The sequence below is a fragment of the Bombina bombina genome, chromosome 5, assembly GCF_027579735.1.
Source record: "Bombina bombina isolate aBomBom1 chromosome 5, aBomBom1.pri, whole genome shotgun sequence".
Taxonomy (NCBI): Eukaryota; Metazoa; Chordata; class Amphibia; order Anura; family Bombinatoridae; genus Bombina; species Bombina bombina.
In genome coordinates this window covers 451364551-451381952 of record NC_069503.1, presented here as the reverse complement: position 1 = coordinate 451381952, position 17402 = coordinate 451364551, and the positions used below count along the sequence as shown (strand labels likewise).

Here is a 17402-nt window from a genome sequence, read left to right as displayed (position 1 = left end):
TCCGCTACGACCAGACCTTCTGTCGCAAGGTCCTTTTTTTCCATCAGGATCTCAAATCCTTAAATTTAAAGTTATGGAGATTGAACGCTTGATTCTTGGTCAAAGAGGTTTCTCTGACTCTGTGATTAATACTATGTTACAGGCTCGTAAATCTGTATCCAGAGAGATATATTATAGAGTCTGGAAGACTTATATTTCTTGGTGTCTTTCTCATCATTTTTCTTGGCATTCTTTTAGAATTCCGAGAATTTTACAGTTTCTTCAGGATGGTTTAGATAAAGGTTTATCCGCAAGTTCTTTGAAAGGACAAATATCTGCTCTTTCTGTTCTTTTTCACAGAAAGATTGCTAATCTTCCTGATATTCATTGTTTTGTACAAGCTTTGGTTCGTATAAAACCTGTCATTAAGTCAATTTCTCCTCCTTGGAGTTTGAATTTGGTTCTGGGGGCTCTTCAAGCTCCTCCATTTGAACCTATGCATTCATTGGACATTAAATTACTTTCTTGGAAAGTTTTGTTCCTTTTGGCAATCTCTTCTGCCAGAAGAGTTTCTGAATTATCTGCTCTTTCTTGTGAGTCTCCTTTTCTGTTTTTTCATCAGGATAAGGCAGTGTTGCGAACTTCTTTTGAATTTTTACCTAAAGTTGTGAATTCTAACAACATTAGTAGGGAAATTGTGGTTCTAATCCTAAGAATTCTAAGGAGAAATCATTGCATTCTTTGGATGTTGTTAGAGCTTTGAAATATTATGTTGAAGCTACTAAGTCTTTCCGAAAGACTTCTAGTTTATTTGTTATCTTTTCTGGTTCTAGAAAAGGCCAGAAAGCTTCTGCCATTTCTTTGGCATCTTGGTTGAAATCTTTAATTCATCTTGCCTATGTTGAGTCGGGTAAATCTCCGCCTCAAAGGATTACAGCTCATTCTACTAGGTCAGTTTCTACTTCCTGGGCGTTTAGGAATGAAGCTTCGATTGATCAGATTTGCAAAGCAGCAACTTGGTCCTCTTTGCATACTTTTACTAAATTCTACCATTTTGATGTATTTTCTTCTTCTGAAGCAGTTTTTGGTAGAAAAGTACTTCAGGCAGCGGTTTCAGTTTGAATCTTCTGCTTATGTTTTTCATTAAACTTTATTTTGGGTGTGGATTATTTTCAGCAGGAATTGGCTGTCTTTATTTTATCCCTCCCTCTCTAGTGACTCTTGCGTGGAAAGATCCACATCTTGGGTAATCATTATCCCATACGTCACTAGCTCATGGACTCTTGCTAATTACATGAAAGAAAACATAATTTATGTAAGAACTTACCTGATAAATTCATTTCTTTCATATTAGCAAGAGTCCATGAGGCCCGCCCTTTTTTTGGGGTGGTTATGATTTTTTGTATAAAGCACAATTATTCCAATTCCTTATTTTATATGCTTTCGCACTTTTTTATCACCCCACTTCTTGGCTATTCGTTAAACTGAATTGTGGGTGTGGTGAGGGGTGTATTTATAGGCATTTTGAGGTTTGGGAAACTTTGCCCCTCCTGGTAGGAATGTATATCCCATACGTCACTAGCTCATGGACTCTTGCTAATATGAAAGAAATGAATTTATCAGGTAAGTTCTTACATAAATTATGTTTTTTTTCATTATAAGATTTAAACTTTGTTTTGGGTGTGGATTTTTTTCAGTGGAATTGGCTGTCTTTATTTTATCCCTCCCTCTCTAGTGACTCTTGCGTGGAAGATCCACATCTGGGGTAGTCATTATCCCATACGTCACTAGCTCATGGACTCTTGCTAATTACATGAAAGAAAACATAATTTATGTAAGAACTTATCTGATAAATTCATTTCTTTCATATTAGCAAGAGTCCATGAGGCCCACCCCTTTTTTGTGGTGGTTATGATTTTTTTGTATAAAGCACAATTATTCCAATTCCTTATTTTTTTTTATGCTTTCGCATTTTTTTCTTATCACCCCACTTCTTGGCTATACGTTAAACTGATTTGTGGGTGTGGTGAGGGGTGTATTTATAGGCATTTTGAGGTTTGGGAAACTTTGCCCCTCCTGGTAGGAATGTATATCCCATACGTCACTAGCTCATGGACTCTTGCTAATATGAAAGAAATGAATTTATCAGGTAAGTTCTTACATAAATTATGTTTTTATTCAAATCTGTTTGTGGTTCCTAAGAAAGAGGGAACCTTCAGAACAATCTTGGATCTAAAGATCTCAAATTCCTCAGAGTTCCATCATTCAAAATGGAAACTATTTGGACCATCCTACCCATGATCCAAGATGGTCATTACATGACCACAGTGGACTTAAAGGATGCCTACCTTCACATACCGATTCACAAAGATCATCATCGGTTCCTAAGGTTTGCCTTTCTAGACAGGCATTACCAATTTGTAGCTCTTCCCTTCGGGTTGGCCACTGCCCCGAGAATTTTTACAAAGGTTCTGGGCTCACTTCTGGCGGTTCTAAGACCGCGAGGCATAGCGGTGGCTCTGTATCTTGACGACATCCTGATACAGGCGTCAAGCTTTCAAATTGCCAAGTCTCATACAGAGATAGTTCTGGCATTTCTGAGGTCGCATGGGTGGAAAGTGAACGTGGAAAAGAGTTCTCTATCACCACTCACAAGAGTCTCCTTCCTAGGAGCTCTTATAGATTCTGTAGAGATGAAAATTTACCTGACGGAGTCCAGGTTATCAAAACTTCTAAATGCTTGCCGTATCCTTCATTCCATTCCACACCCGTCAGTGGCTCAGTGCATGGAAGTAATCGGCTTAATGGTAGCGGCAATGGACATAGTGCCATTTGCGCGCCTGTATCTCAGACCGCTGCAATTATGCATGCTAAGTCAGTGGAATGGGGATTACTCAGATTTGTCCCCTCTACTAAATCTGGATCAAGAGACCAGAGATTCTCTTCTCTGGTGGATTTCTCGGGTCCATCTGTCCAAGGGTATGACCTTTTGCAGGCCAGATTGGACGATTGTAACAACAGATGCCAGCCTTCTAGGTTGGGGCGCAGTCTGGAACTCCCTGAAGGCTCAGGGATCATGGACTCAGGAGGAGAAACTCCTCCCAATAAATATTCTGGAGTTAAGAGCAATATTCAATGCTCTTCTAGCTTGGCCTCAGTTAGCAACACTGAGGTTCATCAGATTTCAGTCGGAAAACATCACGACTGTGGCTTACATCAACCATCAAGGGGGAACCAGGAGTTCCCTAGCGATGTTAGAAGTCTCAAAGATAATTCGCTGGGCAGAGTCTCACTCTTGCCACCTGTCGGCGATCCACATCCCAGGCGTAGAGAACTGGGAGGCGGATTTTCTAAGTCGTCAGACTTTTCATCCGGGGGAGTGGGAACTCCATCCGGAGGTGTTTGCTCAACTGGTCCATCGTTGGGGCAAACCAGAACTGGATCTCATGGCGTCGTGCCAGAACGCCAAGCTTCCTTGTTACGGATCCAGGTCCAGGGACCCGGGAGCAACGCTGATAGATGCTCTAGCAGCTCCTTGGTTCTTCAACCTGGCCTATGTGTTTCCACCGTTTCCTCTGCTCCCTCGACTGATTGCCAAAATCAAACAGGAGAGAGCATCGGTGATTCTGATAGCGCCTGCGTGGCCACGCAGGACCTGGTATGCAGACCTAGTGGACATGTCATCTCTTCCACCATGGACTCTGCCTCTGAGGCAGGACCTTCTAATACAAGGTCCTTTCAATCATCCAAATCTAATTTCTCTGAGACTGACTGCATGGAGATTGAACGCTTGATTCTATCAAGGCGTGGCTTCTCCGAGTCAGTCATTGATACCTTAATACAGGCTCGGAAGCCTGTCACCAGGAAAATTTACCATAAGATTTGGCGTAAATATCTTTATTGGTGTGAATCCAAGAGTTACTCATGGAGTAAGGTTAGGATTCCTAGGATATTGTCTTTTCTCCAAGAGGGTTTGGACAAAGGCTTATCAGCTAGTTCTTTAAAAGGACAGATCTCTGCTCTGTCTATTCTTTCGCACAAGCGTCTGGCAGAAGTTCCAGACGTCCAGGCATTTTGTCAGGCTTTGGTTAGGATTAAGCCTGTGTTTAAAACTGTTGCACCCCCGTGGAGCTTAAACTTGGTTCTTAAAGTTCTTCACGGAGTTCCGTTTGAACCCCTTCATTCCATTGATATTAAACTTTTATCTTGGAAAGTTCTGTTTTTGATGGCTATTTCCTCGGCTCGAAGAGTCTCTGAGTTATCTGCCTTACATTGTGATTCTCCTTATCTGATTTTTCATTCAGACAAGGTAGTTCTGCGTACCAAACCTGGGTTTTTACCTAAGGTGGTTTCTAACAGGAATATCAATCAAGAGATTGTTGTTCCATCATTGTGTCCTAATCCTTCTTCAAAGAAGGAACGTCTTTTGCATAATCTGGACGTAGTCCGTGCCTTGAAGTTTTACTTACAGGCTACTAAAGATTTTCGTCAAACATCTGCCCTGTTTGTCGTTTACTCTGGACAGAGGAGAGGTCAAAAAGCTTCGGCAACCTCTCTCTCCTTTTGGCTTCGGAGCATAATACGCTTAGCCTATGAGACTGCTGGACAGCAGCCCCCTGAAAGGATTACAGCTCATTCTACTAGAGCTGTGGCTTCCACCTGGGCCTTTAAAAATGAGGACTCTGTTGAACAGATTTGCAAGGCTGCGACTTGGTCTTCGCTTCACACCTTTTCAAAATTTTACAAATTTGACACTTTTGCTTCGGAGGCTGTTTTTGGGAGAAAGGTTCTACAGGCAGTGGTTCCTTCCATTTAAGTTCCTGCCTTGTCCCTCCCATCATCCGTGTACTTTAGCTTTGGTATTGGTATCCCACAAGTAATGGATGATCCGTGGACTGGATACACTTAACAAGAGAAAACATAATTTATGCTTACCTGATAAATTTATTTCTCTTGTAGTGTATCCAGTCCACGGCCCGCCCTGTCCTTTTAAGGCAGGTCTAAATTTTAATTAAACTACAGTCACCACTGCACCCTATGGTTTCTCCTTTCTCGTCTTGTTTCGGTCGAATGACTGGATATGGCAGTGAGGGGAGGAGCTATATAGCAGCTCTGCTGTGGGTGATCCTCTTGCAACTTCCTGTTGGGAAGGAGAATATCCCACAAGTAATGGATGATCCGTGGACTGGATACACTACAAGAGAAATAAATTTATCAGGTAAGCATAAATTATGTTTTTCTCCAAGAAGGATTGGACAGATTTCTGCGCTATCTATTCTTTTGCACAAGCATCTGGCGGATGTCCCAGACGTTCAGGCATTTTGTCAGGCTTTAGTTAAAATCAAGCCTCTGTTTAAACCTGTTGCTCCACCTTGGAGCTTAAATTTGGTTCTTAAAGTTCTTCAGGGGGTTCCGTTTGAACCTCTTCATTCCATAGATATCAAACTTTTATCTTGGAAAGTTCTTTTTTTGGTAGCTATTTCCTCGGCTCGTAGAGTTTCTGAGTTATCTGCCTTACAATGTGATTCTCCTTATCTGATCTTCCATGCAGATAAGGTAGTTCTGCGTACCAAACCTGGGTTTTTACCTAAGGTGGTATCTAATAGGAATATCAATCAACAGATTGTTGTTCCGTCTTTGTGTCCTAATCCTTCTTCAAAGAAGGAACGTCTATTACACAATCTGGACGTGGTTCGTGCTTTAAAGTTTTACTTACAAGCTACTAAAGATTTTCATCAAACATCTGCTTTGTTTGTTGTCTACTCTGGACAGAGGAGAGGTCAAAAGGCTTCGGCAACCTCTTTCTTTTTGGCTAAGAAGCATAATCCGCTTAGCCTATGAGACTGCTGGCCAGCAGCCTCCAGAAAGGATTACAGCTCATTCTACTAGAGCTGTGGCTTCCACATGGGCCTTTAAAAATGAGGCTTCTGTTGAACAGATTTGCAAGGCGGCGACTTGGTCTTCGCTTCATACTTTTTCAAAATTCTACAAATTTGATACTTTTGCTTCTTCGGAGGCTATTTTTGGGAGAAAGGTTTTACAGGCAGTGGTACCTTCCGTTTAAGTACCTGCCTTGTCCCTCCCTTCATCCGTGTTCTTTAGCTTTGGTATTGGTATCCCACAAGTAATGGATGATCCGTGGACTGGATACACCTTACAAGAGAAAACATAATTTATGCTTACCTGATAAATTTATTTCTCTTGTGGTGTATCCAGTCCACGGCCCGCCCTGTCATTTTAAGGCAGGTATTTTTTAATTTTAAACTACAGTCACCACTGCACCCTATGGTTTCTCCTTTCTCTGTTTGTTTTCGGTCGAATTACTGGATATGGCAGTTAGGGGAGGAGCTATATAGACAGCTCTGCTGTGGGTGTCCTCTTGCAACTTCCTGTTGGGAATGAGAATATCCCACAAGTAATGGACGATCCGTGGACTGGATACACCACAAGAGAAATAAATTTATCAGATAAGCATAAATTATGTTTTTGTACAGGCTTTGGTTCGTATTAAGCCTGTCATTAAATCAACCTCTCCTCCTTGGAGTCTTAATTTGGTTTTTAAGGCTTTACAAGCTCCTCCATTTGAGCCTATGCATTCTTTGGACATTAAACTACTTTCTTGAAAAGTGTTGTTCCTTTTGGCCATCTCTTCTGCTAGAAGAGTTTCTGAATTATCTGCTCTCTCTTGTGAATCTCCTTTTCTGATTTTTCATCAGGATAAGGCAGTTTTGCGGACTACATTTAAATTCTTACCTAAGGTTGTGAATTCTAACAACATTAATAGAGAAATTGTTGTCCCTTCTTTGCGTCCTAATCCTAAGAATTCTTTGGAGAGATCTTTACATTCTTTGGATGTGGTGAGAGCTCTGAAATATGTTGAAGCTACTAAAGATTTCAGAAAGACTTTTAGTCTATTTGTTATCTTTTCTGGTTCCAGGAAAGGTCAGAAGGCCGTTTCCTTGGCTTCGTGGTTAAAGCTTTTGATTCATCAAGCTTATTTGGAGTCGGGTCAAGCCCCGCCTCAAAGAATTACAGCTCATTCTACTAGATCAGTCTCCACTTCCTGGGCTTTTAAGAATGAAGCTTCAGTTGATCAGATTTGCAAAGCTGCAACTTGGTCTTCTTTGCATACATTTACTAAATTCTATCATTTTGATGTATTTGCTTCTTCGGAAGCAGTTTTTGGTAGAAAAGTTCTTCAGGCTGCTGTTTCAGTTTGATTCTTCTGCTTCTAATTTAAGTTTTGTCTTTTCAATTATGAGACTAAACTTATGATTTGGGTTGTGGATTAATTTTTTTTCAGCGGAAAATGGCTGTTTTTATTTTTATCCCTCCTTCTCTAGTGACTCTTGCGTTGAGTTCCACTTCTTGGGTATTGCTATCCCATACGTCGCTAGCTCATGGACTCTTGCCAATTACATGAAAAAACATAATTTATGTAAGAACTTACCTGATAAATTAATTTCTTTCATATTGGCAAGAGTCCATGAGGCCCACCCTTTTTTATGGTGGTTATGATTTTTTTGTATAAAGCACAATTATTCCAAATTCCTTTGATACTTTTTACTCTTTTTTTATCACCCCCCCCTACTTGGCTATCCGTTAAACTGAATTGTGGGTGTGGTGAGAGGTGTATTTATAGGCATTTTGAGGTTTGGGAAACTTTGCCCCCCTGGTAGGATTGTATATCCCATACGTCACTAGCTCATGGACTCTTGCCAATATGAAAGAAATGAATTTATCAGGTAAGTTCTTACATAAATTATGTTTCTTACATAGAGATGTTCAGGTGATATTTTCTTGTCAGCTTTTTAGCTATGCTGCATCACTTTCAAGTGATTTAGCATATAAGTAGTATGTCCCTTTATATTAATAATACTTGTACTCCCTCAATTTTAACGTCAGCAAAGTTAGTTTTATTAAAGAAAAACTTGTAACAGACAAAAAGTACAAATCAAATAGTAGGAATGCATTGTAACTTAAAGGGCCATTATAGTAAAAAAAAATAATACATGTTTTATATTCATTAGAGCATCTAATTTTAAGACAAGCAACCTAGCGTTTCTATGTGTATTACCCTTGCAAAGGGGCTTAAACACATAGTAGAAGTACCACCAGTGACACACACAGCACTTCTGGTCCCTAGTGGAATATGACGTTGCTCTAATCAGCAGCTCTAGTCACACAACTCACTTGTGTTTACTGCTGCTGCTCCAATCGGCGCTAGTTAGTTTCCTCTCGGGACAAGCAGTCCTCTCCAGGTCCCAAACGGCACCTCTACTATGTGGGGGTTAAAAACATAGAGCATTTAATTTCTTTCATGTAATTGGCAAGAGTCCATGATCTAGTGACGTATGGGATATACATTCCTACCAGGAGGGGCAAAGTTTCCCAAACCTCAAAATGCCTATAAATACACCCCCCACCACACCCACAATTCAGTTTTACAAACTTTGCCTCCTATGGAGGTGGTGAAGTAAGTTTGTGTTAGATTTTTTCGTTGATATGCGCTTCACAGCATGCTGAAGCCCGGTTCCTCTCAGAGTGCAGTGAATGACAGAGGGATGTGAAGGGAGTATTACCTATAGAATATAATGGTCATCCTAACTGGGATCTATTTCATAGGTTCTCTGTTATCGGTCGTAGAGATTCATCTCCTATCTCCCTTTTCAGATTGACAATATACTCTTATATTCCATTACCTCTACTGATTCTCATTTCAGTACTGGTTTGGCTATCTACTTTATGTAGATGAGTGTCTTTTGGTAAGTATGTTTTCTTTTATTTATGACACTCTCAGCTATGGTTTGGCACTTTATATGTAAAGTTCTAAATATATGTTTTATACTTATATTTGCCATGATTCAGGTTAATCAGTATATTTCCTTCTTACAGACTGTCAGTTTCATTTTGGGAAATGCATATGAAAAACAAAAAAAAAGAGAATTATTTCTTACATGAAAATTTTTCAAATTGACTTTCTTTTCTAAATTGCGGGCTGTTAGGCTTGTGGTAGCGCAAAATGCTATAATTTATTGCGTAATTTTTGGCGCGAAACTTTTTTTGGCGCGACAATTATGTTTGTTGACGTAATTTCTGGCGTCTTAGTTGGTGGCGAGAGTTTTCACGTAGTTGCGTCATCTATGATGCTCGTGTTTGTTGCAGACGTTCTTGGTGCCAAAAATTACTTTGTCAGTTGTGGGCATTATACTTGGCGCCAGATTTTGACATTATTTAAGTCCTTATTTAATTTTGCTTCTGGTTTCCAGAGGCTTATTTTGTTTGCATTTTTTCCCATTCCTGAAACTGTCATATAAGGAAATTGATAATTTTGCTTTATATGTTGTTGTTTTTTTATTACATATTGCAAGATTTCTCAATCTGACCCTGTCTCAGAATCTACTTCTGGAATGCTTCTGCCTGATGTCGGTTCTACCAAAGCTAAGTGCATTTGTTGTAAACTTGTGGCAACTGTTCCTCCGGCTGTAGTTTGTGTTAGTTGTCATGATAAACTTTCAAACGCAGACAATATTTCCATTAGTAGTAATCCATTACCTGTTGTTGTTCCTTCAACATCTAATGTTCAGGATATTCCCGTTAATGTGAGAGAATTTGTTTCTAATTCTATTCAGAAGACCCTGTTTGTTATACCACCTTCTAATAAACGTAAAATGTCTTTTAAAACTTCTCATAAATTCAATGAATTTTTAAATGACCGACAGCTTTCTGTTTTATCTATCTCTGATGAGGATCTATCTGGTTCAGAAGATTCTGCCTCAGATATTGACACTGACAAATCTTCATATTTATTTAAAATAGAGTATATTCGTTCTTTATTAAGAGGTGTTGATTGCATTAGATATGGAGGAGACTAGTCCTCTTGATATTAAAACCAGTAAACGTTTAAATTAGGTTTTTAAACCTCATGTAGTTATTCTAGAGGTTTTTCCAGTTCCTGATGCTGTTTCAGATGTAATTTCTAGGGAATGGAATAGTCTGGGTACTTCATTTACTCCTTCTTCAAGGTTTAAGAAACTGTACCCTTTGCCGACTGATAGATTGGAGTTTTGGGAAAAGATCCCCAAGGTTGATGGGGCCATCTCTACTCATGCAAAGCGTACTACTATTCCTACGGCAAATAGTACTTCTTTTAAAGATCCTTTAGATAGGAAGCTTGAATCTTATCTAAGGAAGGCTTATTTATGTTCAGGTCATCTTCTTAGGCCTGCTATTTCTTTGGCTGATGTTGCTGCGGTCAATATTTTGGTTGGAAACTTTAGCACAACAAGTACCAGATCATAATGTGTATAGCATTGTTAAGTTAATTCAACATGCTAATAATTTCATTTGTGATGCCATTTTTGAAATCATTAGAATTGATGTTAGATATATGTCTTTAGCTATATTAGCTAGAAGAGCTTTATGGCTTAAATCTTGCAATGCTGATATGACTTCTAAATAAACGTTGCTATTTCTCTCTTTCCAAGGTAATAAATTATTTTGTTCTCAGTTGGATTCGATTATTTCAACTGTCACTGGGGGGAAGGGAGCTTTTTTGCCTCAGGATAAAAAATCTAAGGGTAAATTTAAGGCTGCTAAACGTTTACGTTCCTTTCGACAAAATAAGGAACAGAGACCTGATCCTTCCCCTAAGGGAACGGTTTCCAATTGGAATGGGGTCTGGGGTTTTATTCAAATTTGTTCATTGTCCCATAGAAGGAGAATTCTTTCAGACCAGTTCTGGATCTAAAAATTTTGAATCGTTATGTAAGTATACCAACATTCAAGATGGGGACTATAAGGACTATTCTGCCTTTTGTTCAGCAAGGGCATTATATGTCCAAATAGACTTACAGGATGCATATCTTCATATTCCGATTCATCCAGATCACTATCAGTTCCTGAGATTTCTCTTTTCTAGACAAGCATTACCAATTTGTTGCTCTTCCTTTTGGCCTAGCAACAGCTCCAAGGATCTTTTCAAAGGTTCTCAGTGCCCTACTCTATGTAATCAGAGAGCGGGGTATTGCGGTGTTTCCTTATTTGGACGATATCTTGGTACTTGCTCAGTCTTTACGTTCTGCAGAAATCTCACATGAATCAACTAGTTTTGTTTCTTCAAAGACATAGTTGGAGGATCAATTTACCAAAAAGTTCTTTGATTCCTCAGACAAGGGTAACCTTTTTAGGATTCCAAATAAATTCAGTATCCATGACTTTGTCTCTAACAGACAAGAGACGTCTGAAATTGGTTGCAGCTTGTCGGAACCTTCAGTTTCAATCATTCCCTTCAGTAGCTATGTGCATGGAGGTTTAAGGTCTCATGACTGCAGCATCGGATGCGATCGCCTTTGCTTGTTTTCACATGAGACCTCTTCAGCTTTGTATGCTGAGCCAATGGTGCAGGGATTATACAAAGATAACACAATTAATATCCTTAAATCCCAATATTCGACTATCTCTGACTTGGTGGTTAGATCACCATCGTTTAATTCAAGTGGCCTCTTTTGTTCGTCCAACCTGGACTGTGATTGCAACAGATGCAAGTCTTTCAGTTTGGGGATCTCTGACAGCGCAGGGGGTTTGGAAATCTCAAGAGGCGAGATTACCAATCAATATTTTGGAACTCTGTGCGATTCTCAGAGCTCTTCAGTTTTGGCCTCTTCTGAAGAGAGAACCATTTATTTGTTTTCAGACAGACAATGTCACAACCGTGGAGTATGTCAATCATCAAGGTGGGACTCACAGTCCTCAAGCTATGAAAGAAGTATCTTGGATACTTGCATGGGCGGAATTCAGCTCCTGTCTAATCTCTGCGGTCCATATCCCAGGTATGGACAATTGTGAAGCGATTATCTCAGTCGCCAGACTTTACATCCGGGAGAATGGTCTATTCACCCAGATGTGTTTTTTCAGATTGTTCAGATTTGGGAGCTTCCAGAAATAAATGATGGCTTCTCATCTAAACAGGAAACTTCCCAGGTATCTGTCCAGGTCCAGGGATCCTCAGGCAGAAGCGGTGGATGCGTTGTCACTTCCTTGAAATTATCAACCTACTTATGTCTTTCCGCCTCTAGTAATTCTTCCAAGAGTGATATCCAAAATCATAATGGAGCATTCATTTGTACTGCTGGTGGCTCCAGCATGGCCACACAGGTTTTGGTATGCGGATCTTGTTCGGATGTCCAGTTGCCAACCTTGGCCACTTCCGTTAAGGCCAGACCTTCTATCTCAAGGCCCATTTTTCCATCAGGATCTCAAATCATTAAATTTGAAGGTATGGCGATTGAACGCCTAGTGCTTAGTCATAGAGGTTTCTCTGACTCAGTGATTAATACTATGTTGCAGGCTTGCAAATCTGTGTCTAGAAAGATTTATTACCGAGTTTGGAAGACTTACATTTCATGGTGTTGTTCTCATAAATTTTCTTGGCTTTCTTTTAGAATTCTTAGAATTTTACAGTTTCTTCAGGATGGTTTGGGTAAGGGTTTGTCTGCAAGTTCCTTGAAAGGACAAATCTCTGCTTTTTCTGTTCTGTTCCACAGAAAAATTGCTAATCTTCCTGATTTTCATTGTTTTGTACAGGCTTTGGTTCGTATCAAGCCTGTCATTAAGTCAATCTCTCCTCCTTGGAGTCTTAATTTGGTTTTGAGCACTTTAGAGGCTCCTCCATTTGAGGCTATGCATTCTCTGGACATTAAATCACTTTCTTGGAAAGTATTGTTCCTTTTGGCCATATCTTCTGCTAGAAGAGTTTCTGAATTATCTGCTCTTTCTTGTGAGTCTCCTTTTCTGATTTTTCATCAGGATAAGGCGATTTTGCGGACTTCATTTAAATTTTTACCTAAAGTTGTGAATTCCAACAACATTAGTAGAGAAATTGTTGTCCCTTCTTTGTGTCCTAATCCTAAGAATTCTTTGGAGAGATCTTTACATTCTTTGGATGTGGTAAGAGCTTTGAAATATTATGTTGAAGCTACTAAAGATTTCAGAAAGACTTCTAGTCTATTTGTTATCTTTTCTGGTTCTAGGAAAGGTCAAAAGGCTTCTGCCATTTCTTTGGCATCTTGGTTAAAGCTTTTGATTCATCATGCTTATTTGGAGTCGGGTAAATCCCCGCCTCAGAGGATTACGGCTCATTCTACTAGGTCAGTTTCTACTTCCTGGGCATTTAAGAATGAAGCTTCTGTTGATCCGATTTGCAAAGCAGCAACTTGGTCTTCTGTGCATACTTTTACTAAATTCTACCATTTTGATGTTTTCTCTTCTTAAGAAGCAGTTTTTGGTAGAAAAGTACTTCAGGCAGCTGTTTCAGTTTGATTCTTCTGCTTATAATTTCAGTTTTTTTCATCATAAAGATTAAAACTTTTGATTTGGGTTGTGGATTAATTTTTCAGCGGAATTGGCTGTCTTTATTTTTATCCCTCCCTCTCTAGTGACTCTTGCGTGGAGTTCCACATCTTGGGTATTTGCTATCCCATACGTCACTTGTCCATGGACTCTTGCCAATTACATGAAAGAAAACATAATTTATGTAAGAGTTTACATGATAAATTCATTTCTTTCATATTCGCAAGAGTCCATGAGGCCCACCTTTTTTATGGTGGTTATGATTTTTTTTTATAAAGCACAATTATTCCAATTCCTTGTTGATGCTTTCGCTCCTTTCTTATCACCCCACTTCTTGGCTATTCGTTAAACTGAATTGTGGGTGTGGTGGGGGGTGTATTTATAGGCATTTTGAGGTTTGGGAAACTTTGCCCCTCCTGGTAGGAATGTATATCCCATACGTCACTAGCTCATGGACTCTTGCCAATATGAAAGAAATGAATTTATCAGGTAAATTCTTACATAAATTATGTTTTTAAGACTAGGGACCCTGAACCTCTATTCATGTAAGATTAAAATGAAGTTAAATAAATTAAAGTACTTTGCCCTATCACCATCACTAGACTTTTCTGCATGATTTCACTATTTTAAACGATTGAAATAAAGAAATAAACTTTTTTTTGTTATAAAAACTGGAGAGAACATAACTGCAAGCAGATCTATTTCTCTGTTCACTGGAACGTGTCTCAAGATCTCTACCTCTGTTAGTATAAGACACAGTTGCACAAACCATTCTTCTAGTTTACAGAATCAGTTGCAAAATAAAAGTAGTCACTATATGCATACATTAGCTCCCTAAAGAAGACAAAAAAAGGTGCCACATTGTGTGAACTATCTAAAACACCAACACTCTCTCTCTATAGCACAAACTTGTGCTGCCTTCTTTGTGAGTATCCTTACCTTTAAAGGGAGTGTTGGTGTTTTTGATCACACAATGTGGCGCCGTCTTTTGTCTTCTTTAGGGAGCTGACTATCACATTGTGTTCGGTTAAAGAAGAAGTGCTGCCTTTCTGGAACATGCATTATCTCATTATTGAGGAACTTTTGGACATTCTGGGTATAACTCTTTTAATCTGTGTGGACGTTGCTATTTAAATTGTAGCGCCTCATAGTTTCCTCCTTAGGACATTTTGCTGCAAGCATGCAGTGGCAGTTTAAAATTTTGTTTTGGGGGGAGTTAACAAAGATGGTGAAAAAGTTGAGACAAAGCACACATAATATATAGAACCCTTCAAAGCTCAATGAGTGCTACACATGGATTTGGAGGTGTAATGCACCTTCATAGAATTGCCACTGCATGCATGGCATTATATTTACTTTCACTTGACAATCATCAGGTTTGGCCAGGCAGCAGTCAAGGTTGACATTGACAGACTTCTATCACCCTCAGTCAACAGAACAGGAGAATGATTCTATGCCTGCTTGCATTTTGTAATAACGAACAATCAAATTAACAAATGTATGCATTTTGTTTGATATTTATTTTGTGAAAATGTTTGTTTTCATACTAACAAAATGAATAATTACAAACTTGTTTAATTTTGCATATATCCAAACACAGATGCTTATATCTACCATGCGGCAATTCTCCATATTTTAAGTCTCTGCATAAATAAAATGTATTTGATCTTTTTTGCAGTCATTGAGTTTGTGATGCTTTGTGTTTTTGCAGATCCAGAGACATGCCAGCAGGAATAGACTGCACAAAGAACTCAGAAATGAAAAAGCTTTAGTAACATTTGAAGCAGAAATAACATCTTAGTGACTTTATTGCTATAAAATTTCAGATCAATGCATCAAATACTTTGTAATGTTGTTATGTGCTATTCTCATTATCTAAATATGCTAAAAGAAAATAAGATGTATTTTGAAATAAATCTTCTTTGAATTGATCTAAAAATCAATTGTCAGATACAATGAGATCACAGGTGCACTTTCAGTTAGTTTTGTGGCGGTGCAAACATGACTTGGATCCTCCAGGCACAAGATAAAGGCTTTTTCTGCTCTGCCCATTTGAAGGGACATGAAACTACTTTTTTTTTTCTTTCAGGATTCATGCCGAGCATACAATTTTAAACAACTTTCAAATGTATTACTATCAAATTTTGCTTCTTTCTCTTGGTATCCTTTATTGAAGAAGCAGCAATGCACTACTGGGAGCCAGCTGAACACATCAGTAAGCCAATGATAAGAGGTATATATGTGCAGCCATCAAACGGCTACATTCAAGCTGATCCTACCTAGGTATGCTTTTTTACAAAGGATAAAGAGAGTACAAAGCAAATTTAATAATTTTGTTAAATAGTTTAAAATTGTGTGCTCTGTCTGAATCATGAAAGAAAATGTTGGGATTTCATGTCCCTTTAAATCTATGCACTGTATCCACGTGCTGGCTTTCTGCACAGAATTGAACTAAGGAATGTTGATATAGTCGTCTGTTCTAGAAAACAATGAAAGATTTAGAACTACATCTTGTTTTCATGCAAAAAATGTTTAATATTTACAGACTACTATTTTAACTGTGTATTAGAATATGTTGTCAATTTTTAATGTTGCTTTATAGAATGTTAGTTATTTTGAATGGGCTTAAACAAATAAAAAGTTAGTATAAATGTTTCCTGTTTCTTTTTGTGCATTTTTAGTAGTAACATAATATCACAATATGCTACAGCTTTCCATTCATCTAGCAGTTCTCCTCACCCCATGGGCGGAGCTATATATACAGCTCTTCTGTGGAGCTCTTTGCCTCCTCCTGCTGACGAGGAGGCGATATCCCATAAGTAAGGATGAAATCCGTGGACTCGTCATATCTTGTAAAAGAAATATATTCTGTGTTTATAGATTCTGTGTTTCTCAAATTGCGTGTATAGTTACACGTTTATTTGCATGTGCTTCAGGACAGGTAGATATTCTTTGGCAATACATGATGCCTCAGGTGCAGCAATCCACACAATATCTTTCCTTTTACTTGGTGCATGATTGTGTGACCTCTGTATAATCATTTTATTGATGGTTTATAAGCTGTTTATACCATATAGTGGACATATAGTGGAGCACTGCATGGCAGGAAATAGTGCTGCCTTCCAGTGCTCTTTCAAATGGATACCATTCTTGCAAAACTATCTTTCCTTAATATGAGTAGAGTCCTCAGCATCATTCCTTACTGTTGGGAAATACTGAACCTGGCCACCAGGAGGAGGCAGACACCCCAGTCAAAGGCTTAAATACTCCCCCTACTTCCCTTATATACCAGTCATTCTTTGCCTTTCATTACACAGGGTTGGCAGAGAATTGTCAGAAGATTCAGAGTAGTTCCTTATGAAGGGTATCTACCATTCGAGATGGGACTGGAGTTTTAAGTAGTCTTGTCAGCCTCTCAGTGAGAACATTGACAAAAGTTAGTCTGGAGATGCAGGGAGAATCTTTCTGCAAACCCATCCAGACTCGTATTAACAGCTCCTAAGCAATCAGTGTTGAAGAGTTTCACTGCCTGCTATCATCACTCAAGTCCATGTCAGGTGCGATGCTACAAGACACTCAAACTTGAGAGGCTGTGTTCCTGTTCCAGGGCATAGATTCTGGTAAGATCGTTTCAGTTTATATACATTTGATAACTCAAGAAGACAGGGTCACAGTGTGGCTCCTTTTATCTGTGTGGAATCAAGGGTTAATATCTCCAGAGGGGGATTATTGTACGGGGGAATTAAGCACATCATTTTATTACTATGATTATGCTGCGACATGTGTGAGATGAGGCTCAGGCAGATGTTGGAACGTACAGGTTTTACTTTCGTTTTGGTAGGCTGCGCAGCCTAGGAAGGCTTGGCGCGCTTTTTACTTTAGCAGGGGCGGTCCTGCATTGTGCACCATGTGACCTGGTTTGGTCACACTGTTTTCCGACTTCCTGACCGTGCGGTTTACAGGAGACTAAGCGTTTTTTTCTCTGTTGGGACTGGGTCATAGGAGGTGGGTATAAAGGTGCCGTTTTGTCTTATTAACAGTCTGCTTTAAAAGCGTAAGCTATGGAGGATTCT

The 17402-nt window shown here is 39.1% G+C and overlaps 1 protein-coding gene across 8 annotated transcripts in view; it reads left to right on the top strand.

Moving 5' to 3' along the window:
- The window catches only part of C5H7orf57 (chromosome 5 C7orf57 homolog), a 263708-nt gene extending 247724 nt beyond the window's left edge, over positions 1 to 15984 (top strand). For all 8 annotated transcript variants that reach the window (XM_053714328.1, XM_053714325.1, XM_053714324.1 and 5 more), the window contains one exon: positions 15041 to 15984. In XM_053714328.1, coding sequence (XP_053570303.1) covers positions 15041 to 15066 — 26 coding nt within the window. In that variant the 3' untranslated portion in view covers positions 15067 to 15984. The remainder of the gene's footprint in view (positions 1 to 15040) is intronic.
- The last annotated feature ends 1418 nt before the right edge of the window (positions 15985 to 17402 follow it).